Here is a 26,653-nt window from a genome sequence, read left to right as displayed (position 1 = left end):
CCATTGTTGAATAGCTGGGAATAAACAGCCTAAAAAATTTCAGAGGACTTAACAAATTCTCACTAAGCCCTAATATCCTAAGTCTAGCTCCCCTGAAAATCGCCAGTATTATCTCTTGAGTGAGGGATACAGAGGTGACAGAGGCAATCCTTGCCTCCTAAGGGAAAATATGCATGTGCACAGATGATGTGGGAAACCGTGCATAAGTACAGGACTTACCAGCAAGAACAGTTCCTTCTGACTGAGGAAAGCCTTAAGTTTCTGACACAGACTTGTTTACTCATTCATGTAGTACATACTAGGCATGTGCTGTGGGCTTCCACACAAAGGCAGAACAAAAAGCTGGCACATGAATACCACCTCCAACGCAGTCACCAGGTAAGCCAGCTGCCATGCATCAGTCCCAGGTATACTTCTCTCCATGTCTGTGAAGATCATGGTGAGCCTGGCAGTCCTTCATGAAGGGCGTGTATGGTGGGAGTTAACATCTGTTGTATAACCTAATAGAGCCATATAGGGTGCTGTTTCAGTAACAAAGCAAGAGCAACGATCAAGAGACCAGAACAAAGAGGTGAGGTTGGGTAGGCGGTGATTAGCATGAGGTGATGAGAAATTCTCAGATTGGGGTATATATCTTTCTCAGTGGTAAGTGGCCTTCTGTGGCCACTCTGAGGTCCCAGGGTGTGAGAAAGGAAAGCCAAGTATGAGTCGACATGTTTCCCCTTGCCTAATGCTGTTTGCCAGTGCCTAAGTAAGATAAAGGGCTTAAGGAAGAAGATCATGGGGTCCACTGTAGCCTTTTGTTTGGGCATCGAAATGGAGATAGATGGTTGGATGTGTCAGTTTGTGTTTTAGTAGTCAAGATACCAACTTAAAACTTTTGGAAAGCATTTAAAGTGATGAGACTTGAGATCTCAAAGCAGTAAGAATAGATGGAAAAATAACAGAAAGCACCAGTAACAGGGAGGGGCTTTCTAGTGCAATGAGGTCAGACAGGCGAGGAAGCAGCAGAGAAGGGGGAGGAGCAGCCCTGAGGTAGAGGTAGAGGATGATGAAGAGAGCATGATAGCCTGGAAAACAGGACAGAAGGTATTTCACAGGAGTAAGAGTTACTGCTCGTGTATCCACTCTACTGAGAAATGCTTGTGGGCTTCACATCAGTTCCTGCAGAGTTGAAAGAAAGTATGAGGGGTAGCGGAGGTACAAAGTGTAGAAGTTGTTTTCATGATTTTTGTGATCTGAGCATGCAAACTTTGTACCTAGAGATGGTTTCACTAAAAAATAAAAACTAAAAATAAAAAATAAATGTTTCTTGCTCTACATCTAATCTTGACTCCTTTTGTAGGCCTGGGGCATAAAACAAAATAAAGGAGTCAAGACTAGATGCAGAGCAGGAAACGTTGCTAGAACTCTTGAGGTTTTCTTTTGTATTTTAAGATTGAGTTTGCTAATGAGAAATTTCTTCATAGTTTCTTAATTGCTGGTGAATGTGGGAAGAATTTTTCCCTTAAATAACTGAAGAGTCAGTAAGTGAGTATTCCTGCTTAGAGAAAAAGGAAGAGAGGGGCAGACAGACAGATAGACAGCACCAATGCCATCCAGGCGTGGTGGCTCACACCTGTAATCACAGCATAAGAGAGGCACCAGCAGAAAGGTGGCAAGCCTGAGGCCTGTCTGAACTATACATCAGACCCTGTCTCAAAAGAGAAGAGTGTTGAGTGTACTGCCAGCCTCTGGATGTGCTCAGTAAATAATTGATGCTGTTTTTCTCTGCTTTCTCTTAAGAGGTTCCAGTGATCCACATTCAGAAGAACTCCTCATTGTGGCAAATAACCACTCACACTCCATTTTTGCTTCCTTTTTAGATCATGTACAAAATGAAGAAAACTATGCACAAGTTCTGGATAAGTTTGGAAGTAATTTTTTAAGCAGAGACAACCCTGACCTTGGCACCGCTTTTGTCAAGTTTTCTACACTCACAAAGGAACTGTCCACGCTGCTGAAAAATCTGGTGAGTCATGCTTCCTCCTGGAGCAGCGCTGGGCTCACCAGGCGTACAGAGAGCAGTCCTCTGCTCCTCGCCTCCACCCTCGGGCCTCAGAGTGGAAACTACAATAACAGGCTGTGCAGTCCTGCAGAGGTGGTGCTCTTCACAGATTCCAGAGTAACATTTCTAGCCTGGTATCCTTAGCCCAGCCAATAGCATGGTGGCTATTTTGAAGGGAGAGGAACCACGTGACTGTCTTCTACATTCTACCACTGTTAACTGTTTTAAGATAACTGTTAGCAGATGTTACTTTTTCCCTTTTATTGAAAATAGATTTTTCTCTCCATACAATATATACTAATTATGGTTTCCCCTCCCTTTACTCCTCCCTGCCTCCCTCTCATCTAGATCCACCCCCTTTCTGACTCTCACTAGAAAATAAACAGGCTTCTAAGAGATAGTAATAAAATAAAGCAAAAAAAAAAAAAAAAAACAAAAACAAAACAAAAAAAAACCTAACATGCCACTGAAGTAGGACAAAACAAAGAGAAGGAGAAGAGCCCAAGAAAAGCCCAGGTATAGATAGTCGGACATCCATTAGCACACTCAAGAATCCCATAAAAACAGTAAGCTGGAAGCCATAAGACACAAAGCAAAGAACCAGTAGGGTAAAAGGAGGGAAGGAAAATATATATAAGTAAATTTTAAAATGAGATAAATTTTAGAAACAAAAAATGAAAAGCCCTGCCATGACATGGCTAGACAAGGTACCTCCCCCATCCCGACAGCTCCCCCATGCCGATGAGCGCTCTCTTCTGTTGCTCTACTGCTAGGCATGCAGCCTGCCCATAAGAGGGACTTGTTTTCTCAGTGAGACTCTTGACAGAGCTTCTAGCCTAGGAATAGGGACATGTATCCCTTTGTCCCTTCAGCTCCTTAACTCCGCCTGACATAGACCTGTGCAGGCCCTGTGTGTGCAGATTTTGATTTTTTTTTATTTATTTTTTATTTTTATATTTATTTTTGGTAAACTGGTTAAAAGAGTAAGGATGCTTTCAGTGCTGAACAGGCAATGGAAATGCACCCTGCCTTTATTGTATCTCACGTGTATGTGTGTCTTGGTTCTTGAAATAATGAGCCTTCCTTAATTCTACATATCCTTTTACAATCCACCCCACTGCCAACCCTTTGCATACCTTCAAGAAAAGGTTTTAGGATTTATGGAATGTGTATGGCAGGAAGAATCCTAAAATATAAGGTCTTTAAAGATGTTGACCCAAGAAGGCAGAGCAGATGGACAGCAGTGAGAGTTTCTTTGCCAGCACTGTGCCCGGCTATCACCATATCTTAACTGCATCCACATTGTTGAGCCTGACATTGTTGATTTGGTGAAAATGTTTCTGTAAGAACTGCCACATTTGCACTTTATTTGATTTAATCAAGCATCATCTAAGCCTTACGAGGTAGGGGAGCACAGCGATGTGATTTATTGCCATATTTCCCTCCATTCCTGTCCTGGAGACAGGCATTCTGTCTTCACCTGCCTCCCCCAGCATTGCACTTCTGCATCCCCTAAGAATCTGGAGCCTAAGCTCATGTGTCCTCGCCTTGCGTGGGTTAGATATCAGATGGGCCTCTGTGTCTTTGGCTGGTCATCCTGCCATAAATCCAGTTGATACAAACAGCTTACAGTAGAATACTACCTATTTGAAAAATCTTCCTACAGTCTCTTACCCTGAGTGTTTCGAATAGTCAAAATGTTTTCTCTTTTATTAAAACTATGCATACATCTGTTTTCCTGACCATTTAATTATATTTGGTGGGGTTTTGTCATTGAATAAGTCTATAAGTATTATGTAATATGAAAAAAAAAACGTTAAACACAAAATACTTTGTCTTTTCAAAAGCTTGAAAAAATTCAGTGTTTCTATACTTTTTGGTTTAACAAGCCCTTGATTTCTTTCACTCTTACACTACTTGAGCCTCATTTCCTCTTCCTTCTGGGTATTATTTGCCACATGCTGTGAGGGTGGCTTATAGACTAGTAAGCCTGGATGCCTATAGTAAAAAAGGAAGTGAAGTAAGACTCACCCCGACTTTGGTAATAACTGGCAGAGAACCCAAGAAGCTGTTTTCCCAGGGATACGTCTTGTCACATGAGTATCTCACTTTCCAGGAGACCAGATGTGTTTTGACATTAGCCAAGGGTCATCACCCAACAAGGTTCCCACACCAGTCTGTATATAGATTTGAGTATACTGCAGGTTGATGCTCAACTGTGTATCTACATGTATCAGACAATCAGGCAAACATGTGTTGATTTAATATATATATTCCTGTATGTCCATGTAAACTGGTGTTTATTGAAGACCTTTGAACCTGGCAGTGTGTGGTGAGTGCTTGTTACTGTTTGATGTAAAATGGTCCCAACAAGCTCATGGTCCTAGCATTGTTCTAGGACAAGTGTGTGGAACCTTTTAGACATAAAGTCCAGCTGACACAAGGATGAAGGTTGAGGGCTACAACTTGGTTCAAGCTGCCTACTTCTGGTGCACCAAGATGTGAGGCATCCCGGGTCTAAGCTCCTCCTCAGAGACTTCCACCATGCCCTCCTCAAAGGATGAACTATGCCCTCCCAAACTGAACTAAACCTTTCCTTCCTTACGTACTTTCTGACAAGTATCACATACCTGTGACAGGCAAAGTAACTATTAAAGTGACGGCTGTCTTACCGTGGTACCTAGCTGTCCTGTATTAGGTGGCCTCCCTCCCCAAGAGTACGGAACCCTGCTGAGATGGTGGAAGTTGTTGGCTCACACTGCTAGAGTGGAGCTAGAGTTCTGTCTCTGCCTCGGCTGTCTCTACCTCTCTGTGTGTATTGCTTCTGCCACTGTGTATTCTGGGAAATCTCTCCCCCAAGCTAAAAGTGCTGGTCTTGCTATTTTACTAGATATGATATACTCAGTCCCAGTTTTGGTTTGGTTTGGTTTGGGTCATATCCTCTCTTCTTTCATAGAATAATAGAAGCCTAAGGAAGATCAAGAAGAAATTGCTATGACATAATTTATTTCATTTCATTCAGAAAATAAAAATAAATATTTTCTATTGAAGATGGTGAATGTTCCTGGTGAGCGGCCATAAAAATAATCATTTTATACTGGAGTTGGTTCAGTTCACATGGCTACTCTTCTTGGGCTGTCTTTGCCCAAGAAAACTGTAGCTTTTCCTGACAAGCGTGGCATTGTGCTGGCACCTCTGTCTCCCTTGGATCTGCCAGTGGCTTTGGCTCTATTCCCGTAGCTTCACTATGCAGTGCCCTGTCAGATGCTGCTTGCAGAGCTGTGATGCAGCACCACTCGGGTCCAGGCTTTTCTTTGGAATCTTGTTGGAAAGACTCCCTAACCCTTGGAAAATCAGCATCAGGTCTGCTAGCTCGGGATGTCTGTCATTCCACTTGATCAACAGGTATTACTGCCTCTGAGTGCCTTCCTAACCAAACACAGGGCAGTGAGGCATCTCTTCTGCAGCCCCAAGTCAAGCACCGGACTTTGTTTTACAGAGACTGATAACTACACCTTCTTTAGAACTATGTGCAAAGATATAGTTGTTGTTCAGGAGACAGAAAAGCATATAGCAGAACTGATGAGACTTAAATAAGGTCCGTCATGTAGTCTCCTGTCCTGTGTCAGTGTCTAGAGTTTAGTAAAATAACATGTAAGCTGCTGCTGCTGCTGAGGATGTTGGCTGAGGAGTAGTGAATAGGATCCTCTCTATGCTGGGTTTTCAATTTTTTGTGTTTAAATTTTTTAAAATATAAATCAAAGTCTAGGCATCAAAGAAGAAGAGAGAAATGTTTAATAAAACATCACTATGTCAAAATGTCATTGTAAAGCAATGTACAGAGTCAAAGTTCCCCAGCCTCCATTGGGCCCCGAGGAGGCTGCAGCCTGCTTCCTTTGCACTTCCCTAGGTTTTGTGAGCCAGTTATTTTTCCCTCCTGGAGACTTTCTTTTTCTAACATCAGTTATGTGGTTGCCATTCTGAGACGAGGGAGGGATCTACTCTGCTTCCAGACGTTGCTCTGTTAGGTTTCTTGGGTCTAGGAAATGCTGCCTTTTAGTGGTAAGGAACTAGAGAAGCATGGACATGGTGAGGTTGTAACCTTTAGCATGTCACTGACACGCTAAAAGAGCTTAAGCTTTGACCTGAAGAGGGTTAGGAAAGAAAGGGTTACCAGCTACTGCTTCTCCGTGTGGCCTGGAAAGATGCCTACGTCTTGATTTCTTCACTAAGAGACTGCTGATCATCCGTGCCCTGTCACTCTGAGTGCACGCATTGTGTGTAGTGAGGGTCTGTACAGATAACGTGATAAGCAGGAGGGACCGATCCGTGAGAAAATAGACACCCGAGCCTCCCTCTAGAAGTTTGTGTTGTGTTCGGATTTCCAGGAGCTGTGTAAAGCACCTGTGCCCCTTTCGTGGTGCTTTCCTGGTGGTGTGGGTGCCTTCCATCACTCCGTGCCCATTTGAGATTCAGTGTATTAATGAGAAGGACTTCTTTTACAATGCACTTCTTGTAACACATAGATAAAAGTAGACTGCTCTTCAGTTTAGCTGCTTGTGGTTTTGTTGCTCACTTGATTAAGTAAATACAGTATCAAGATTAAGTTCATGTTTTTAACCATTGAAAAGAAAGCAATAATAAAATGGCTGCTTGGTGAACAGTGCTGGCTAGTCGTGTGGTCCTGGCAAAGGACTTGAAGCATCAACAGACAGCATCACATACCTTTCAAGTTCCCACACTTTAAATTGCTCTGGGGAAGAGATCCTCTGTGGTTAAGAGGAGCCCTTTAAATGGCATGCTGTCATACTCCATACTGAAGTGGTCTTTCAAGGCTGTATGCAAACCTTATTTAACAATAGTGAGCTGTGCCCAGAGGGCGTCTAGCCCAGGCAGGACTCTGGTCCCTTCTCCCCTACCCTTCCCACAGCCCTGCAGCCTGCCCTTTAGCTGTTGAGGGCACTTACTGCTGCAGAGCTGCTGGAGCCGAGCAGAGTTCCGCAGTGGCAGAGCACTTCCTGTTTACCCGTTCCGACTGCAGAATGTGGTGGTTTGGGTTAAGGGTTGCTTTTTGTTTGATTTTGTTTTTTAAGTTTCCTTTCCCCCCAGATGAAAATAGCTGAAAACATGCCTGTTGGATCTAGATTTTCATCACATTATTTTTGAGAATTTTCTTTGAAATGTTAAAAAGTGTAGAAAGGAGCCGGGTGTGGTGGCGCATACCTTTAATCCCAGCACTCAGGAGGCAGAGGCAGGCGGATTTCTGAGTTCCAGGCCAGCCTTGTCTACAAAGTGAGTTCCAGGACAGCCAGGGCTACAGAGAAACCCTGTCTCGAAAACAACAACAACAACAAAAAAGTGTAGAACGGATAGTTATGACCAGTGGTAATTGCCGGTACCCTGAACTCTAATGCATTTTTGAAGATCTCATCTATCCTCATTTAAATTAAAATATAATTTTTCCCAACCCACCCCTACTTCCCCTACCCACCTCCACCCTGGTGTCCTGGACCCCTCTGTTTCACTGTTATTACTGTGTGTCCTGCCCCTTGGTATTGGATAACCAACTAAGGACTCATTCCTGCGAAGACTATTTCCTGGTTTCCGCACTCTATAGTTGCCTCTAGTTCTCTGTCTAGAGATAGAGAGCCCTGAGGTCCCCCTTCCATGTTAGCATGCCTTCTGGTATTATAATAGGTCTTGTTAAGGTAGCCATGTTATTAAGGTAAAGCTTTTTTGTCATTTCTTGGAGGCACAATCTCACGACAGATTTCTTTGTCCTCTTCCCCCTCCCCGCTTTGGTAATGTTCTGTTCTGTTGCAGATGTACCTGTTAGTTCTGGCTCCCCATGTAAGATCTCATCTTTACGTGGAATGAAAGTGCATAATTGGAGGTTGTGGTGTTTGTACTACATCCCCCTTCGTGCCCTGATGACTCATGACCAGTTAGCATTGTGGGACATTCTGTTAACTAGGGCTTTTCACATGGGTGTGGGTGGATGAGCAAGAGGGAAAGGATTTGGAGTGTTTCTTTTTTTATTATGAAAGTTACATGTGTTTACTACAATAAAACAGGAATATAGAAAAATTCAAAAGTAAAGATTATTATATGACTTTAGTGTCTAATATTTTAATATAATCTTTCTTTTATACATTTAGACATAGATACTAACTGCTTACATATCTGTGTGTGTGTATCTGTCTGTCTGTCTGTCTGTCTGTCTGTATCTTACATTGTGTCCAAAATCCTCACAGCTAGATAATCTTAGGCTTCAGGGTTTACATCTTAGGTGGAGGACGGGAACACTTTCCTCAAGAGTGTGCCACACTGTATCATTGTAAACTGATCCTTCACTTGAGATACACTGCAGAGCAGCATTTGGAACCAGCAGAGGCGTGCTTTAAAGCTGTGAGTCCATTGCCGAAGAAGGAAGGGGGAAAGAACCTGGTCAGTTGAGAAGAGATTTGAACAGAATCACGCTAACAATGGCACCGTGGCACTTGCTTATCGTATTTCTTGGTTTTTGTTTGATTTTTGCCTGCAATATCAATTATTCAGTATTAGCCACTCTGGGCAATGTAAGAGAGGGTGTCTTTAATTTAATTAAATAATTGATTAATTAACCTACATCCTCAGAGTCTTTAAGCCAGCAACAGTACTGTTATTTTTATGGTTAACTTTTGCTTATCTAAATAGAAGTAACACTAGATTATAGTGTGCTAGACATTGACTTACATACATTACACGTTGTATTAGGCTAGGTTAGTAAGGATCTGCCCCAGTCATAAATGTTAATAACGTGAGTGTAATAAACGTTAGTTTCCATCTCATGACACATGCCTTCTGAAGGAGTCTGGTTCACGTAAGAAGAAAATAGAGAGTAAGGCACATGGCAGCTCCTCAACAGGGTTTGGTATAGAGGAGAAAAGACACCTCCATGCCAAAGGCTCATGAAGACTTTTCACAACTCTCCAGGGGTTCTTTGCTCTTCCATCTTAGCTCCAGAAGACCAAAAAATCCAGGGGAAGAACAAGTGCTCGGTGAGCATTGCCTTCTGTTGTCTCTGCATCATTGACTTGCTAGATCAACCTTGGTTAACTGCAGGGAAATGGAACCATACCTCGGGTAGTTGTAAGAGTCCTTCAAACCTAGAGTGTCCTCACACTGCACTGCCTGACATTCATGCATGTGCTCTTGCTGGCATAGATCTACCATAAACTTAACAGTTGTGCTGATTTAAAAGAACAGTTAAACCAGTAGCACAGATGTTATAAGACCGGCACTAAGATAATGAACTTTCTGTCTGCACGCTCTTCATCCCAGAAGCCTCCAGAGTTCTTTTCCTAGCCCAGATGTTATAGGTGCATTGTGAAAAGGAAATGCAGATGTTTCCCTCGGCTCAGAGAATTCCATGAAGCTCTGGCCTACAGTCACTCCTTTGCCCCTTTGCCGCTCTCCCTTTCTTGCCCATTTTCCATTACCTAGATTTTCTCATTCTCAGCCTTATTTTGGATTCCTGGTGGGGAAGGTAGTCTCTGTCTTTGCCTCAGATAAGGCTGGTGCCCTCTTCACACTTGACTGCTGGGAGATAATACAGTCAAGTCAGGTCCCCTTCCTGGGCACTGGGCACAGGTTGTCGAGAGGAACATGGCTGTTTCAGGCCCCACTTGTGTGTTCAGGGCCAGTGCTTTGGCTGTGCATACCGTACCCTACCCAACTTTACACAGCAGCCATAGCCAATGTATTTGTCTGCTCCTGCCTAGGAACGGGAGCATCAAGTGAGTGAAATGGCAAACTTAGCCCCATGCCTTGTTCTTTGATGAGAGTTCTTTCTAAGAAGCCTTACTTAATATTACTCAGGAGACTTGCAGTACACATTTGTGAGTTAGACACCTAGGCACATGAGAATGAAGGACCTTAACCAATTCGATGCTTTCAAACTTTTTTGATCACTGACTTTTTCATGTTAGAATCATGAACTTCCCATTGAACGACTTTGAGAAGTGCTAATCTAAATGCTAATTTTAAAATGTTGTTAGTTCAGGTGATTCATTTCTTTAGCTGTGTTTATTCTTAATTTCATTCTGCTTCTGCCCTTGTTGAATTTATTTCTGATTACATTTAATACAGAGTGCATGGTTGTTCTCCAGCCATTTGTTTCTTATACTCTTTTTGTCTTAGACTATGTCCTTTGCTCCTTTGGCCCTTTATGACTATACATGAAGAACTGCTTTTCTAATCCAGTCTTCAAATAGCATCTCACTACATCTGCCCCTAGAAAGTAAATAGACTGCCCACTGACGTACTGTTTGCACTGTGCGTGCTAAGAGAGTGAAATGGTGGAGAGGCCCGAGAGTTGGCAGAAATGCTGTAGCTTCAGAGACAGATTTGTAACTGAGTTCAGACCTCTGCTCTGCAGCTTCACACGCCTGGTCACCAGAGGCAGATCTCTCATGTTCTCACTCACCCATCCAGAGTGCAGGGGTATCACGTCTTCACACTAGTGCGACCCTTGTCCTGATTACAAATAGTTTAATGGGGTGGTTTTTTTTTTTTTTTTGAGAGTGTTTTTAGAAGCTGGTAGAGACCATTTCCCTTAGAAGAGGAACTAAATAGCATTCAACAATAGTTTATATTGCACATTATAGTGAGGCCAAAATGTAAATTAAAATATGTATTAAAATATAGACTTTCTAAAGTATCCCTTGACTCAGCAACTTTTACCAGGTGCCCACTATATGCCAGGCTCTGTGGTAGTCATGGCTGTTCCTTTCTGTTTGACAATGCTTGCATGGAACATTTTGATAGCTTACTCTACAAAGAATTCTTTAATTTCATAGAGGAAGAGAAAGATGGACATAGAGACAGAATTTTACCAAGCCTCCTGCCTTGGGGTTTCCATGAGTAGGGGAGAGATTATTTGATTTCTTGGAAGCAGCTGATAGCCCAGATTCGTAATGTGAGCTTCCTCATGTGCATGGATGCCCTTGAGCTGTATCCGCCAAGAGTGCACCACACAGTCACCCTTTAGGTAGGTTTTTGAGTCCTGAACATTTCCATGAAGATGAAATGAAATGTTGGAGACCATGCAGACCCAGCCCAAGGAGGAGACCCAGGGCAGCATTTGGTTCTGTTCTCAGTCACGTGCATCAGAGTCTGATGCTTCCAAGAGGGTGGCACTGGGCCTCCTGATGCATGCTAAGCCCTGGCGTGCCAGCATACAGCCATCTTAGGTTGTACTACAGTCCTTCCAGAGTCGGCAGTTGTAAAACATGAATAGGACACGTGATAGAGACATCGTAGAAGGCAAGGAAAATGTAAACCGATGTCACAGAATGGTTTTGTTGTAATTCACACATGGCGAATTATAAATGACATGCATGGAAATGAAATTTAAAGTCTAAAAGTTGGCCAAGAACTGATTACCATTCCAAGTACTAAGGGCCAGGATGACTTTTTCAAGCCAAGATCCAAGTGTGTGGGCTGTGTCCTTTCCACTTCCTCATTCGTCTTAAATGTTAGAGCTCCACTTCTCCTTCTGGTGTAGTTGTTCTCCGGTGTGGTCAGAGGGAACAGTGCTTGATTTTCCCTGGGAGGAGATGTGAAATGATACCTACTGTGGCCTTAAGTTAAGGATGGCCATATCCCTTAACTCCCACACTGCCTTTGTGTAATGTTTCCAGGAAAATTGGCCTCCCAATTTTCAGTGTTGTCAGATGCCATCAGCATACGGTGGATCGTGGGTTTTCCAGACTTCTCTAGCGCAGCCTTTGAGCTCCAGCTCCATGGCAGTCATACCTGAGACCATAGGCAAGGTGATCTGGCTTGGAAGCAGTCCCTCCTCAACAGGAATTCGGATTTTCTTCTGTGGACATCCCTAAGACTCAGAGTGGCTCTCTTACTCTAATTCACTTGAAGAGCTTACTAAGACTTGGGCTGTTGGGCTCCATCCTCAAGAAGCTCTGATAGGTTAGACTTGGAGTCCATCTCTAATGTGTTTTCAGGCAAGAAGACTGGTCCAGGACACAGTCGGAACCACCTGCCCCTGAGTTCTGGAATCCCCTACTGCCATGACTGCCACGAGAAAGCTACTGCTTGTTCCTTCAAACCTGCTATCGCACTGGTTTTGGCTTTGATAACACTGATTCGACTTGTAACTTGTGTTACTGATCAAACGTTTGCTAATATAGCTGAGTCTCAGTTGCTCAGAAAGCTGAAGCAGGGGGATTTGGGAAAGGAAGAGGAAGACTGGGGAAGAATGAATGGATGCTCGTGTTGTGACTGCTCCCTATACCCAGGACCAGACATTCATGCTACCATCTTATCTGCAGCCCAGGGACTCATAAAAACCTTTTCCTGTCCAGAGCAGCTGGTGCTGATCCGGGGATAGCCACAAGGGAAAAGGCTGGCAGGGCCAGACCTAAACTTGAGAGTTTGTACTTGACTCCAGCTAGCAGGAAGCAAGAATGGGTTTCTGACAGGAAAGTGATGTGCCCCGATTGTCACTTTAAATGAGTACAGCAAGAGAGAGGAAATGAGAATGGCCTTTGAAGTAAAGCAAATTGCCTTTAATAACCTGACCATCTGTTTCATTCATGCTTTGGCTTCCGTCAAGTTTGCTTAAGCTCTCTGAGCTTGTACCCTCGTTAATCTAGTGAGATTAACTCTATAAACTCTATAAAACACATTTTATAGAGTTCTCTCGACCCCAGTAACTTTAGATAACAAAGGCTAAGCACAGTATCCTCTGCTATTTTAATCAGCAGTTTAATTCAGTGTTACCTAGATGCAACATAACATAATGGGATGCGATGTTGTTTTAAGAGGTAGCCTTGAAGAATAAACAGAAAAGCCAGACTGTAGGATTTACCATGGAGAGCATGTGGTGCAATACTTACAAGCAGTTTTTCAGATCCCTTATTCCCTCATTACCCTTTTCTCTCCCATTACTGTTTAGCCTTGCAAATGTGTGTTTAAAAAAAAAATGTAAGAAAATAAACCTCGTTCTGTTTAACTGAGCCCATCTCCTGCCTGGCATTCTACACACATGTCAGTCCACTGAGTGCATCTCACAGAAATGCCTCAAGGGTACAAGAACTTGGTTTTATCATTTGCACCTCCGCAGTGAGGAGGCCAGGCCTCTAAAAGGGTAAGTGGGGGTGACTAGCCCAAGAACACACTTAGCTAGATGTGATAAGGTAAGCCTGGGGCACCCTGGAAGCTGAGAAAAACTCTTAAAATCCCAGGCAGATAAAGTGAGCGTGGACTCTGTTCTGGAGGAAGGAATACCCTCAGACCATGAGCAAGCACTCCCTGTTTCCCCTCACTGCCCGTGCAATGAAGAACAGCGGAAAAAACAACCTTAACCCGATGTGTCAGAAATAGCGGATGACAGTGGTCCTTTGCATCTATATTTGTATAATTTTAGCTATTGGAACATTTTGGGAAACATTTTGATATAAGATATATCATAATAAGATAATTTCATAAATAATTTGATGACTTCAAAGCCACACCTGTTTCATGTTTAATGTTTTAACAAGGTACTTTGTAAAAAAGCTCTGTGGTCCTGTTCTTAAAAGCAGCCACCTCCATGGACTCATGGTAACCTGGGCTTACTGTTTACAGGAAAGGAAATAGCTTGGAAGCTGAATCTATCAATTTTACCATTACTGAGCTGAAAGCACAAAGATCCAGGTCATCACTGGCAGGAAGCATTTTTAGAGAGGAAGCAGAAAAAGGAGTACAGGGAGGGGCCAGGACAAGATATAGTTCCCAAGTGACTGCTTCCTCCTCCAGGCCCCATCGCCTACATCACCGACTCCCAGCAGTGCCATCGTACCGTGTGTCCATCAGGGAGTAATCCATTCATAGTCAAAGCTTTCATGATCCATTTGTACCTGGAAACTCCTGCATGGACACAGAAAAGATGGGCCTTACTAATCTGTATGTTTTCTAACCCGGTCAGGTTGACAGAATTAGCAGTCGCACTGAATAATCAGTAAGCTTAGTAAGATGAGTGAGTCCCAGGGGTGCCTTGTTGGTACCCTCTCTTCCTTATTCTCTGCTCCCCAGACCATTTGCACTGGCACTGGCTAATTGAAGGAAATACTGGGACACCAGAGAGGTTAAACCGTCACTCTTACATAATAGTCACATGCGTGTGTGATTCTTCTCTCTGTGTTACAGTATTCTGGAAAGCAGTCTAGCGATAAACTCTTTAAATTTTCTTTTTGCATTGTGTCTTCTTTTTTTTTTTTTTTGGTTTTTCGAGACAGGGTTTCTCTGTGTAGCCCTGGCTGTCCTGGCACTCACTTTGTAGACCAGGCTGGCCTCGAACTCAGAAATCCGCCTGCCTCTGCCTCCCGAGTGCTGGGATTGTCTTCTTTTAAAGTAGCTAGTATAATAGAATGATGGATATCATTGTGACATTTTCATGCATATATATCATGTATTTTCTTTGCATCTCCCTACCACCTCGCTCAGTTCCCCTTCTTCATTGTTCCCCCTTCTGTCCCCAAATGGTCCTTTCTCCTGCTTCCATGTCACATATGTTCTGTTTCCCTCTGTTGCTTCTTTCCTTTTAGAGGGAAATTTTTAATCTAGATTTGATTATGAAAAAAATAACCACACACTCAGAATTTGTCTTTCCAACGCTGGCTTATTTCACTTAGCATGATGATCTCCAGGTACCCGTTTCAAATAGCTTTAAGATATTTGGTTACGGCCTAGGGTGTGAAGGAGTTAACACTCTAGACAGAAAACCTAAGTTATACCAGGGAATTGCCGATTTAACTGCGGGAGCTGGCTCATTATTTTAATTGGATTTTCCAAAGTGTTGAGCAAGTCAGCAGATTTGCATTAGCTTTGCTTTGAGAGAAATTGTTTCTTTCTGCAGAGAAGGAGAGAGAGCCGAGGAGCAGTGGAGAGAGCCTGTCAGAATTAGGTAGAGATGACAAATGCAAGCAAATCATGTCCTTGTTAATTAACGCAGCCCCGTGTGCGTGTGGGAGGGGCCGTCGGTAAAGCTAGACTGCTTTCCATTCCAAGGTGGGAAAAGGAGAAACTTCTGCCCTTCTCTAGGAGGCAGCACTCCAAGGCTCCCATGCACAGCTGTGAGTCCAGCAGGGGGCTCGCTCGGGTGTGGGCACTGTGGCATGTGCTGCTCCTGTAAACCTGCTGTGGTCATCCCAAGAGCCTCTCCCCTCAGATGTCTACCCTCTGAGAAGGAGGGGGTGGGTAAAGTCATGCATGCATCAGTAGACAGATGAGCAAGAGGGTGTCTTCCATGGAAATCTATATGAAGGGGTAAAAAGTCAAAACAGGATACATGTGTTCCCTCCCGCACAGAGCAGACATTGTTGTAAGTCATCTTCAGGTAGGGTAGTGATGGGTTGTTTGTATGGTGCATCGTCAGGGCGGTTGGTGAGGAATAAGTGGTTGTTTTTGTAGAAGCCTGTGTTAATTACAGGTGTATGTTTAAGAAACCTCTAGTGCTCTATGAAAGGATAGATTACAACTTCCTTGTCTAACTTTGTCCAGATTCCAGGAAGGGTATGAAGTATGGCCTGGCAGAGGACAGCCCTTTCATAAGGAACAGTCATTTGTCAGGAGCATCCGTATATTTAGCGTGGGCAAGTGTCATCCCCGATGGTGTTTAAAATGCTGCTTGCTGTTGTATATGTGTGTGTGTGAGAATGAGTCTTGCTGTGTAGCTCACACTGACCTCTAATTGGCAAGCCTCCTGCCTCAGAGCAGAACTTCTGCTTCTTGTGGACTAGAATTACGTGAAAGCACTTACCCTAATTGGATTTGATTATCACAGAGAGGGAAAGAATTTGCGAGTTGGAAAAGATGATGCAGAATAATCAGTAGCATTTTAGTAAAGTGCCATCGAAATGATCCATGGTACATTTTTCCCAAAACATCCCTTAAAGGCTAATGACAGTGACAGCAGGAAGTCTGCTCCCTCCAGTCGTCCTGGGATTCTGTGTTGACTACACTGAAATTGCCAGTGGGGACAGCACTTTACAGTTTGACAGAACTTGCTTGGGTTGTCACTTTTTTTGAAATATTTAGAAAACGAAAATACTGGAAGAGTCTGGAATCCTAAGACTAAAATCATATAATTCACCTGTCACAGAGCAGCACACTAAGATATCTGAGGAACAGGTGTTCTCTTCATTGAGATTTCCAAGGGGGAAGCAGTCTGTGTTTCAGTTCCCCCCCTCTTCTCTGCTGTCTTCCTGGTGCCTCTCAGGTCATTCCCTGTCGCCTGTCACCAAGGAAAAGACTTTCTCCTGGGAAGGGAGCTGACTAGAGGTAGTAAATTTTTGTAATTTTTTTTCCTGTGACTTTTTCCTAAGCTTAACCACTGGGGAAAATCCAGATTTCTAAATTTATAACGTATTGTCTGCTGTTTCATATTATTCCCCAAGAATATGTGTGTAGATGACCACAATGAAATTCTTAATTCTTGGGGTTTCCCATCAGTACAGAGCCCCAACCCAGTGCTTAACCACAGTGATGGCCTTGGTTACTCGGTGTGGTTAGAGCATAGCCTTATTCTTAAGAAGAACCTTCACCTTCAGCACTGACCACAGATTTCATAATGCCCGTGGTGTCTGTAATGCAGCCTCCGTGTCAAGGTAGCAGCAAGCTTCCATTATTGCTTCATTCACAAGGATCTGAGATATTGATGAAAAGGGTCATTTAGGATTAGAAGTTGAAATGTGCTTTTAATCTGTGTTTTCCATGTTGTTTTAAGTACTGTTTCTTCTTGAGCAAACAGTACATTGCTTATTTTTAAAGAATGTTTGAATATGCATGTGAAAATTGTGCATGTTTGCATAGGCGTACCTGCGCAACCTCAGCTGTTGTTCTCAAACGCCGCTGTCTTGTTTGTTGAGGCTGGACAGATCTCATTAGCAGAGGGCTCACCAAGTAGGCTCAGTGGGCGGTCACAGAGCCCCAAGGAATCTCCTGTCCCTATCTCGCAGCACTAGAGTTACATGTGTGGGCCACCAGATAGATCTGCCCTTTTTTGACATGGGTTCTGTCATCTAACTAAGGACCTCATGCCTGCAAGGTAAGCATTTGCCAACTGGACTCTCTCCAGCCCTTCAAATAAGAATAACAACAGTGAACAGAGCCTCCTTTCCTCCTGTATCCCCTCCACCCCCATGTCCTTCAGAGCACTGTGAACACCAGCAGATTACTGTGTTCTTCTCTAGGAATAATAAACACATACAACCTTTTCCCCATCTTTTTAGAGGTAAATCTTGTCCTCTGGAAGTATTTTTTATCCCCCCCCCCTCATATACCACATAAATAAGGAAGATTCTCATAAGTGCTACAGTTTCCCAAGCCAGGTGCCCATTGTTGGGCACACTGTTTCCATCCGTATGAACAGCCCTGTAGGAGGGGAACCTTGGACAGCCTTGCTGTATTTCATACCTTCTGCAAGTCCTGCTGGAGCAGCGTTTCAGTACAGCACGCTGTTTAGGTTTGGGAAGCGTGGCCACGCAGCTCCTGCTGTCCAGGAGCTGTTGTGTAGACTGTAGACTGGGGAGATGGACAGTAAACAACTGAGGAGATAAGCACACAGGTGGGGGATGGGAAGCCCTTTGAGTAAAGCTGGTGCCAGGGTACTTACAAGCAGAAGGTTTGATGCCGGCTTCATTAGCAAGGAGTTAAGTTGGGACCATGGGCCCAACATCCACACTAGCTCTCTCTTTTTAAAAAAAATAATAATAATTTTATTGAAAGGTGTATTCAAAACATAATGGTAGTTGGTTAGTTTACTTCTGTCCACTCAAAATCAATATTGTTTTCAAATTGAAGCATATCAGCCTTTAGGAAGAACTGACATGTTCTCCAGGAAACATGATTTACAAAGGTTAAGAATAAAATACCAGCCAGGCGTGTGGTGGCGCACTTGGAAGGCAGAGGCAGGCGGATTTCTCAGTTTGAGGCCAGCCTGGTCTACAGAGTGAGTTCCAGGACAGCCAGGGCTATACAGAGAAACCCTGTCTCGAAAAACAAAAACAATAATAATAATAAAATAAAATACCCCCATTCTTTGGTTTATTATTCAGCGTCTCAGTGGATAATTTTCTTATCCCTTACATGTCAAAATGGTTCCAGCTACTCTGGAATGCCCAGGCTGTCCAGGGCCCTGAGGAGCTGCCTATGTTAAACAGTGTGTAGATCAATCATTCAAGGCCAGCATGGAGATTCTGAGCTCAACCACGGTGCTCTTACAATTATGGAGCTGCCTCCTTACTTCCCTTAAGACTTAGAGGAAAGGTTTGCAGATCTACTCAGTTTCTTTTAAAATAAAATTCTACATTAGAAGCAGTGGCAGTTTTATAGAAACAGTCTGTGGTAAGAACTTCTGGAGCGTTTTATCAAGCCTAAACTAACTTTATTGCAATAAATAATTTGTTACCTTTAATATTTCTCCTAGAGAACAGATGTTTGTATCCATAATACAAGCAAAATTCATCAGAATTGCTGCTTCAATGTAGTCCCATTTGAGAGAATTTGTTTTCACAGTCTTAATAGCTGGATGAGTTATCACACTATCTCTTAAGAGCCTTGGGGCAGAGGATCCTGGGGACTTAGACTGTCAGAGTAAAATTGAGAGCTAAGAGCAAAATATCTCCGGCTTAGTGTCTAGAACAGAGGGCTGAACTCTGTCAGTCTCCATTTTCTCCTGGCATGCCCAGGCATTCTCAACATTTTTATTTTTGAGGACCACAATTATAAATTCTAAGTGGAACCTTAATAAGAGAGGATGCACCTGGCCTTACTGCAATTTGATATGACAGGAATCCTTGATATTCATGGGAGGCCTGACCTTTTCTGAAGAGTGGATGGTGAGGAGAGGGAGCAGGGACTGACTGGGAGGAAAGGAGGGAGGAGAAAGTATGGGATGATAGACAGATAGACAGACAGATAGATAGATGGTAGATAGATAGATTGATTTTAAAATATATACATAAACTCTAAGTGGCCTTTTTGCCCTACTTTCCAAAACCATTACTGATTCTCATTGACATTCAGCATTTAGCAATCTGGACTGCTTGCTTAAGCTGAATTCTGTGTTACACAGACAGAATTGCCTTGGCAGGGATCCTACGCCCTCTGGTGGTATATACTGGAAAACCTTCTTCAGATGTTAAGCCAGTGGAAGTTTAGCAAAGAACATGACAGAGCTGCTGAGAAAACCCAAGGTGTGAGCAACAGGGACGCACTGGGAGAAGGCAGAAGCCAAAAGGCATGGCTTCTCTTCCCCTCTGCCCCCTCAGTTCTGGATTCATAACTGGCATTTTAAAAATATGCGGGTTTTCAGCACTCATGAGAGTCTGTAAGCTGGCACAGAACCTGTGTGTTGGCTCGTTCCATCCTCACCTGCTGGCAGGGGGATGTAACCCTCCACTCTGCCAGCACCAGGCCATTGGGCAGCAGTGGATGTCCTCATGTCATTCTCTCTTAGCCTTGCTGGGTGTCAGCTGCCAGTGTAGAAAGAAGCCCCACTTGGAGCAATAGTGGGCTGCTCATCTCTGCCTGCACGCACACGTGTGGCTCATTCCATTCTCTCTTTAGTGAAGAGTGGATGGATAGGTGGATAGGCTGACAGGTAGACATACATACATGGCAGAGGGATGTTCTTAAGGAGGAGACCCCAGACCTACTATGCTTTGGTTCTGCAGAGCCATGCCAGCTCAGATTTCCCTGGGAATTCCCAGCATCTTGTTGACTATATTTTAAACCATCCTTTGGCTCCTCAGCAGCTTGCCTCCAGCTGGGTAGCAGCTCAACCTCTTTCTCCGTTAGACTCCTGTGTACTGTGTCAAAGTGCAGTCTGCTGCTGCAGAGCAAGAGAAAACCTGCTCCCCAACCATTAAAGACTTGTCTTAGCTGAGTCTTGTGGCTCATGCCTAGGAACCTATAATCCAAGGCAGAAAGATTGTGAATCCAAGGGTAGCATGGGTTACACAACCAGACCTGTCAATAATAATAATAATAATAATAATAATAATAACTGAGGCTGCAGCTGTAAGCAGAACAGCCAAGGTCATCAGTGAGCATCTAATCTCATGCAAGATAGAATCACAGATAGAGTGCATTCTGTAAGAGCACAAAAAGGAAATGGTGAAAGCCGGTTACACACTTCCCTCCTTATTCTTGACAGCGACTGAAGAAAAGTCAAACCAAGAGTTGCAGACTTGTTAGAAGTTGCACTGAAAGTGCTGAAATGAGTAGCAGTAGCTTGCACTCATCTGTAGGTACGACAGCAGCATATCAGAGCATCGCTCTGGGACCACACTGCAGCTCTCTGCTCACAGCTGGGATTCTTACATGTCACCTCTCCCTCCTCATTCCTACAGCTGCAGTGTGGGGGCTCACACTAGCAAGAGGATGGCATGTACATGCAACAGACATTTAATAGACATAGAGCTCTCCATTGAGCCCCGGGCGGGTGAGTCCAAGGAATAGGTTTCACTGTTTATTGTGCATCCTATTAACTCTCTCCCATCTTTTCTTTGTGTTGATTTTCCAGCTCCAGGGTCTGAGCCACAATGTGATCTTCACCTTGGATTCCTTGTTAAAAGGAGACCTGAAAGGGGTCAAAGGAGTAAGTGGCCAGAAATTATTATTTTCAGTCTTCAGTTAAAAGGGTTGGGCTTATTCTTCCTTTTTTTTTTTTTTAACATAGTAGTACTTATATTTGAAAATCTCTAAACATTTTCAGCACAAAACATTCTTGGAAAATTGTCATTAGAAAAACTGTTGCATCTTCACATAATGGTACCGACTGGAAATAAGACTAGGTCCTTTCAGAAAGATTGGTAGTTCCTCAGTGGGGATTGGGGGAGGAGCTGGGCCCCAGTCTGGCCTCCCAGGGTGATTGATGGACTGGGCTCTGAGCAGCTCTGGCTCTTGCTGCTTTGATAGGACCAGGAGGGCCCACCCTCCTGCATCTGCAGGGCTTCTCACCTGGGACCAGTGCACATGTGGTTTCAGAACTCCAGAAGCAAGTTGGTTTTGTTCTGATGGTTTCTCAGTTACTTATTGGAGGAAAGATGAATAACAGTTTTCATTTTCTCATTTTCTCTTTCCTAAGGATCTCAAGAAGCCATTTGACAAAGCCTGGAAAGATTATGAGACGAAGTTGTAAGTGCTGCTTTGTTCTGTTTGTGGTATATGGTCATGGTCATGAGTTTCCACAGGCTGAGGGCAGGACTGAGCCCCAGTGAACTAATATATTAGCAATGATCTAGTTAAAAGCCACACACACACACACACACACACGTCATCCCAGCACTCTGGAAGCTAAGCAGTCCTGGGCTCCAGTTAATTCAAGGGCTGCCTGGGCTAAGACAATGCCTCAAAAAACGAAACATCTAGAAAACCTTACCCAGCCTGTGCTAACTGTCTGTAGTGAATGATGGGCGCTATGTTGGTTGCTGGTATGAACTGTCAAGTTGGAAGCCGATGCAAATGCACAATCTTCTTTTATTATCACTTAACTACACCATGTGCATTTCTGTGGAGTACAGCAGTTAGGAAATAAAGACTAGCTGGTGTTTGCGATAGCATTTTTATCTGCCAGGATTTACACCAGTGTGTGTTTTACACACACGACTGCCTGACACCACTCATCAGTGTGCACCCCTCTCTGTCCGTCCAGAAACTGAAATCTCATTCTAGACTAGCCTAAGGAGTTTTAGAAGGTCATGCACTTAGTGGCCATTACGCTGGCATTCATGCTGGATCTGTCTGACCTAGAGACTGAGTGGTATAATTTGGGGCCAGATGCTGAAGTGACCCATACACCAGGAAAAGGCAGTAAGCACCTGTCAGGCATTGCCACCCCCGTGAAGGAGACAGCGAGTCACGCCTGTCCCCCATGCCTCTCAGGCTTTTGCTTCTCGTCCCAAGCACGTCAGTGGAGAAAGCTGAGATTTAATTTTCTCCACTAAAATCCTTTCTTTGATTGCTTAGGCGACATGGTCAAAATGTTGCCTGATGCAACTTTGGATGAATGAGAAGGAGTCTCCACTGAGTTGACCATAGCTTTACCTTTGGTTTACATTGGTTCCACTGATGTTTCCTCTATCTGTGCATAGGCAAGGCTACTTAGCCATTTATTGTGTTTGGCTCCCCAGTCTACATCCACTAGTCAGTCTTTGCTGTCACAGTTGGAAAGTCAAGGATATTTCTGAAATTTGAAGTCCGTTCCCAGTTAAGTGTATTTATCAGAAGAGAACCAAACAGCAAGCATCGCTGCCTTCAGGCACTACAGGGTTAATGTGTGCTCCCTTCACATCCGGTTCATGGAGCCTTACCGAATCCTTACCGAAAATCCCAGATTAGACAAGGCATTTCTCCCAGCCCTGTCATGTGCAGTTCCATGACAAGTAGTGAAATAAACCGTGCTACTGAAATATGATGTCTAAAGTTAGCTTCGACCAGTTTTTAAATGTCCTGACCAAAATCCTTTGTACTTTATCTTTAAATAATTCTGAAGTCTCTAACTTTCTGCTTCTTTCTCATCAAAAAGTCATTTACTAAGGAAAATTAAACTGTTCAGATTTACTCCTGCCAACCAAAATATAAAAAGAGCTGTCTGTCTATCACATGTGTAAGCTCTGAGTGGCAGTGTAAGGAGCTTCCTAGATGTTTGTTCCCTTTGAACTCACATTTCTACTAATGATTTGACTCTGTCACCTTAAGAAATGTTGCCTTTTAACTAGTTAGGCTGTCAGTGGTTTGATTAAGGGAAAGACACCAGTGGGGTTTGCTTCAGGAGGGTTGAACCCAAGGTCTTACGCTCTACCCCAGGCTACATCCTCAGTTGAAAATTGGTGTTTTTGAGTGGGAGATAAGGAGAGCACCCGTCCACTCTCTGCACACACATACATACCTGCCCCATAATCACAGCCTACGCCACCCCACTCCATCCATGGTACATATGAGGCATTTGGTGGACCCATTAGTACAGCATCATCCAGAGTCAAGTTTGCGTTGTGGTTCACACTTGGTGTCGAGGGCTATACTTCTTTTAACATGGCATATGCTTTCGTTGCAGTACAAAAATTGAGAAGGAGAAAAGGGAGCACGCAAAACAGCACGGGATGATCCGAACAGAGATAACAGGTGCTGAGATTGCAGAAGAAATGGAAAAGGAACGGCGACTTTTTCAGCTCCAGATGTGTGAAGTAAGAGCAGACCTTCCCAGACTCGACTTCTTCTGCTCCTCAGCAGGCTAGGTTTGATGCTTGGAGGAGGGACTGTTTCCTAAGGATTCTAATCTCCCTTTTTCTCCAAGCCCTTTGGGATCCGACATTGCACTGTTGTCTCATATTTTGAGCCCTTGGTCCTATGGGCCTCTTTAAGCCAAACCAGGATTTGTTGGTGAGAACCTTAATGTTGCTTGCGAGTGACTGGGGGAGTCCTGGTGGGAGGGAACATGGGTGAGGAGTACTGCTTTGGAGCATGTGGTTGTTTAAAGCATGGATCCAGCTCGAGGGAAAGTCTAGATAAAGCTGTCCAGCAAGGAGGTCTGAGCTCATGGAGAAATGCAGGGCAAGCATGCTGCCTTTAACTCACAGCTGTGGTTCTCAAACTGAAACCCCACCCAAGCCCACGCCCCAGTGACCTGAGCACTCACTGTAAGGCAGCATGAGCAATGGAGAGAGCTTCCGGCTTATAAAACCCTAATGGACAATGTATGATTTATGTTTTTCTCTTGAGTTCCCCTGCCACCTCTGCTCTTTTCTCTCTCTCTCTCTCTCTTTTTTTTCTTTTGTGTTTCTTTTTCTTCCTTATAAACCTATATAGCTCCTTGACCTTTTCTGAGTATGAACTCCTACTTAACATTACGACAAGTGAGCTATAAGCACAGTGTCAATGGAACATTTTGGCCAATAATAAAACCAAAGTCATTACCATGCTTAACTGCACCACCACGGTTTTATTCTTTTTTTTTTTTTTCAATATATATAATAGAGATTTCTCCCTCTGGTTCATCTCCTTGTTTAAAGTTTCAGTATCTCGTGGAACATTCTTGAGGAATTGCTCTCCCACCTGTCTTCTGCAGAGAACACTCTGTCTCAGGACTATGTGAATATAAGTTTGAGATCCATGGCACCTAGGGAAAGCAGTCGTGACATGGAGTGTGTTTGCTGTGTTTCACTCTTGCTTGTCTTGTAAAGGAGTTAGCAGCCGCTAACACTAATTGCATTTGTGCACACTGACTGCGCCCCAGCAGCCTTCCCCAAACAAAGCTCACCTACCTGGGCCGGTTTAGCAGTGCTGTTCTTCCACATGAACTTGAGAGTCCCCGTCTAGAGTTGCCAACATGAAATTCTGCTTTCTTTCCACAGTATCTCATTAAAGTGAATGAAATCAAGACCAAAAAGGGTGTGGACCTGCTGCAGAACCTTATAAAGTATTATCATGCACAGTGCAAGTAAGTGCTGCGTTACTTACCAGTAGTTGTTACCAGCCCGTTCTGGGCCCCTTGGGTTCACTGTTCTTCTCTTGATTCTCTTTTGTTGAGTGACCATCAGTAGTAACAGCTAAGGGCTGGTGAGATGGCTCAGTTGGTAAGAGCACCCGACTGCTCTTCTGAAGGTCCGAAGTTCAAATCCCAGCAACCACATGGTGGCTCACAACCACCCGTAATGAGATCTGATGCCCTCTTCTGGTGCGTCTGAAGACAGCTACAGTGTGTGTATTACATGTAAAAAATAAATAAATAAATAAATAAATAAATAAATAAATAAATAAATAAATAAAAGAAATGCTTTAAAAAAATAGTAACAGCTAAATAGATGAGAAACTGTAGACAGTATTATTGTCTTCTGTCATTTTGTATAAGTTAGAAGCTTACAATAAACAGTTATTTGATTCTGAAGCAATGTCTACCTCTACAGCTTGGAGTGCTTCAGATGTTTAGCACTATAGAAAGATTTCTGTGAACGTGTTCTATCCTGAGACAAACATTGCTCTGCACTGCCACACCTTGAATGTATTTGATTTCATTCTGTTCATGAATCCATGACAGTGTCTGATTATTCTACTTACTGGGCAAACTGAGATGAGTGGTCAGCTGGAGTCTTGTGTGTGAGAATATGCCATTACCGTTAGCGTCTGTTTGCTGATGGATATACAGAGGAGAGAATGCCAGGTCCTTTCCAAAGCTCGCGACCAGCTCTCATAACCTGGAAGAAATAAAGATCATTTGAACTAGATAATAATACACTCAAAACAATAAATGCATAATTCCTTTTGATCTTTTTTATCTGTTCAATAACACCAGGCCTAGAAGCACCTTTGTGTGCAAATGACACTAAAAAAAAAAAAAAATCAGAGTTTGAGTTGCTTAATGGACAAGTTCAAATCCCTGCTGGGCAACAGGCCCTCACTGGATACCAGTGCCATCTGCCATTTGCGGTTAGAGCTTATAACCAACACCTCTAGATCTTAATGAGGATAGGAGAGTGAAATAAATAAAGCATTTTGAAGTACTTACCGATGGGACAGTTGAGGTATTGGGAACCATTCATATATGTCATGGTTAGGGTGTTTCTCTTTACAGAAGACCAAATTAATCTTTATATAAAATTGTTAACTGTTTGCAAGCTAAATTCTACTTCATATAAATGTGCTCTGTAAGTGGAAAGAATATATTTCAATATATATTCAATATATCCACATTTACAAGGTGAAATATCTACGGAAGCTCTGATCTTAGGCCCTGAGCTACGTTTGTCTTTATGGTATAGTGGACAGTTACACATTTAAAGTAAGCTGCAATGATTCCTGATATTTTTTTTTAAAGGGGACTACAGGCCCTCCCCCTTTTCTTCAATTTTTTATTAGATATTTTCTTCATTTACATTTCAAATGCTATCCCGAAATTCCCCTATACCCCCCCCCGCCTGCCCTGCTCCCCTACCCACCCACTCCCACTTCTTGGCCCTGGCGCTCCCCTGTACTGGGGTATATAAAGTTTGCAAGACCAAGGGGCCTCTCTCCCCAACGATGGCCGACTAGCCCATCTGCTACATATGCAGCTAGAGACATGAGCTCTGGGGGTACTGGTCAGTTCATCAGCCACCAAACGCTGACACTATTGCACATGCCTGCAAGATTTTGCTGAAAGGACCCTGATATAGCTGTCTTGTGTGAGGCTATGCCAGTGCCTGGCAAATACAGAAGTGGATGCTCACAGTCAGCTATTGGATGGAACACAGGGCCCCCAATGGAGGAGCTAGAGAAAATATCCAAGGAGCTGAAGGGGACTGCAACCCTATAGGTGGAGCAACAATATGATTTCTGATTTTTAACTTAAGACGGTCATTTTGTCTTGGATCAGCTTCAGGTGCTTTTTTTTTTTTTTAGAAACATTTAATCTACAAACTTTTACCAAAAGAGATGAATCTCTGAATCTTCTGAATTGCAGCACTTGATGGCAAACCTTTACCTGATTTTAGAAATCCCTCTTACTCCCCAACTCTGGATAGAAGAGTTTGAGGTCTCCAAGCATGTGGTTCCCCCAACAGAAAGCACTTAGCAAACTGTGTGTAA

At 43.4% G+C, this 26,653-nt stretch overlaps 1 protein-coding gene across 11 annotated transcripts in view; it reads left to right on the top strand.

Moving 5' to 3' along the window:
- The window catches only part of Asap1 (ArfGAP with SH3 domain, ankyrin repeat and PH domain 1), a 289,301-nt gene that overhangs the window by 184,408 nt on the left and 78,240 nt on the right, over positions 1 to 26,653 (top strand). For all 11 annotated transcript variants that reach the window (XM_029469564.1, XM_021182730.2, XM_029469563.1 and 8 more), the window contains 5 exons: positions 1,866 to 2,011; positions 20,616 to 20,690; positions 21,180 to 21,229; positions 23,148 to 23,277; positions 24,445 to 24,530. In XM_029469564.1, coding sequence (XP_029325424.1) covers positions 1,866 to 2,011; positions 20,616 to 20,690; positions 21,180 to 21,229; positions 23,148 to 23,277; positions 24,445 to 24,530 — 487 coding nt within the window. The remainder of the gene's footprint in view (positions 1 to 1,865; positions 2,012 to 20,615; positions 20,691 to 21,179; positions 21,230 to 23,147; positions 23,278 to 24,444; positions 24,531 to 26,653) is intronic.

Source organism: Mus caroli, chromosome 15 (genome assembly GCF_900094665.2).
Source record: "Mus caroli chromosome 15, CAROLI_EIJ_v1.1, whole genome shotgun sequence".
NCBI classification, from domain to species: Eukaryota; Metazoa; Chordata; class Mammalia; order Rodentia; family Muridae; genus Mus; species Mus caroli.
Note: the sequence above shows the minus strand (reverse complement) of the source record. Positions and strands in the feature narration are given on the sequence as shown.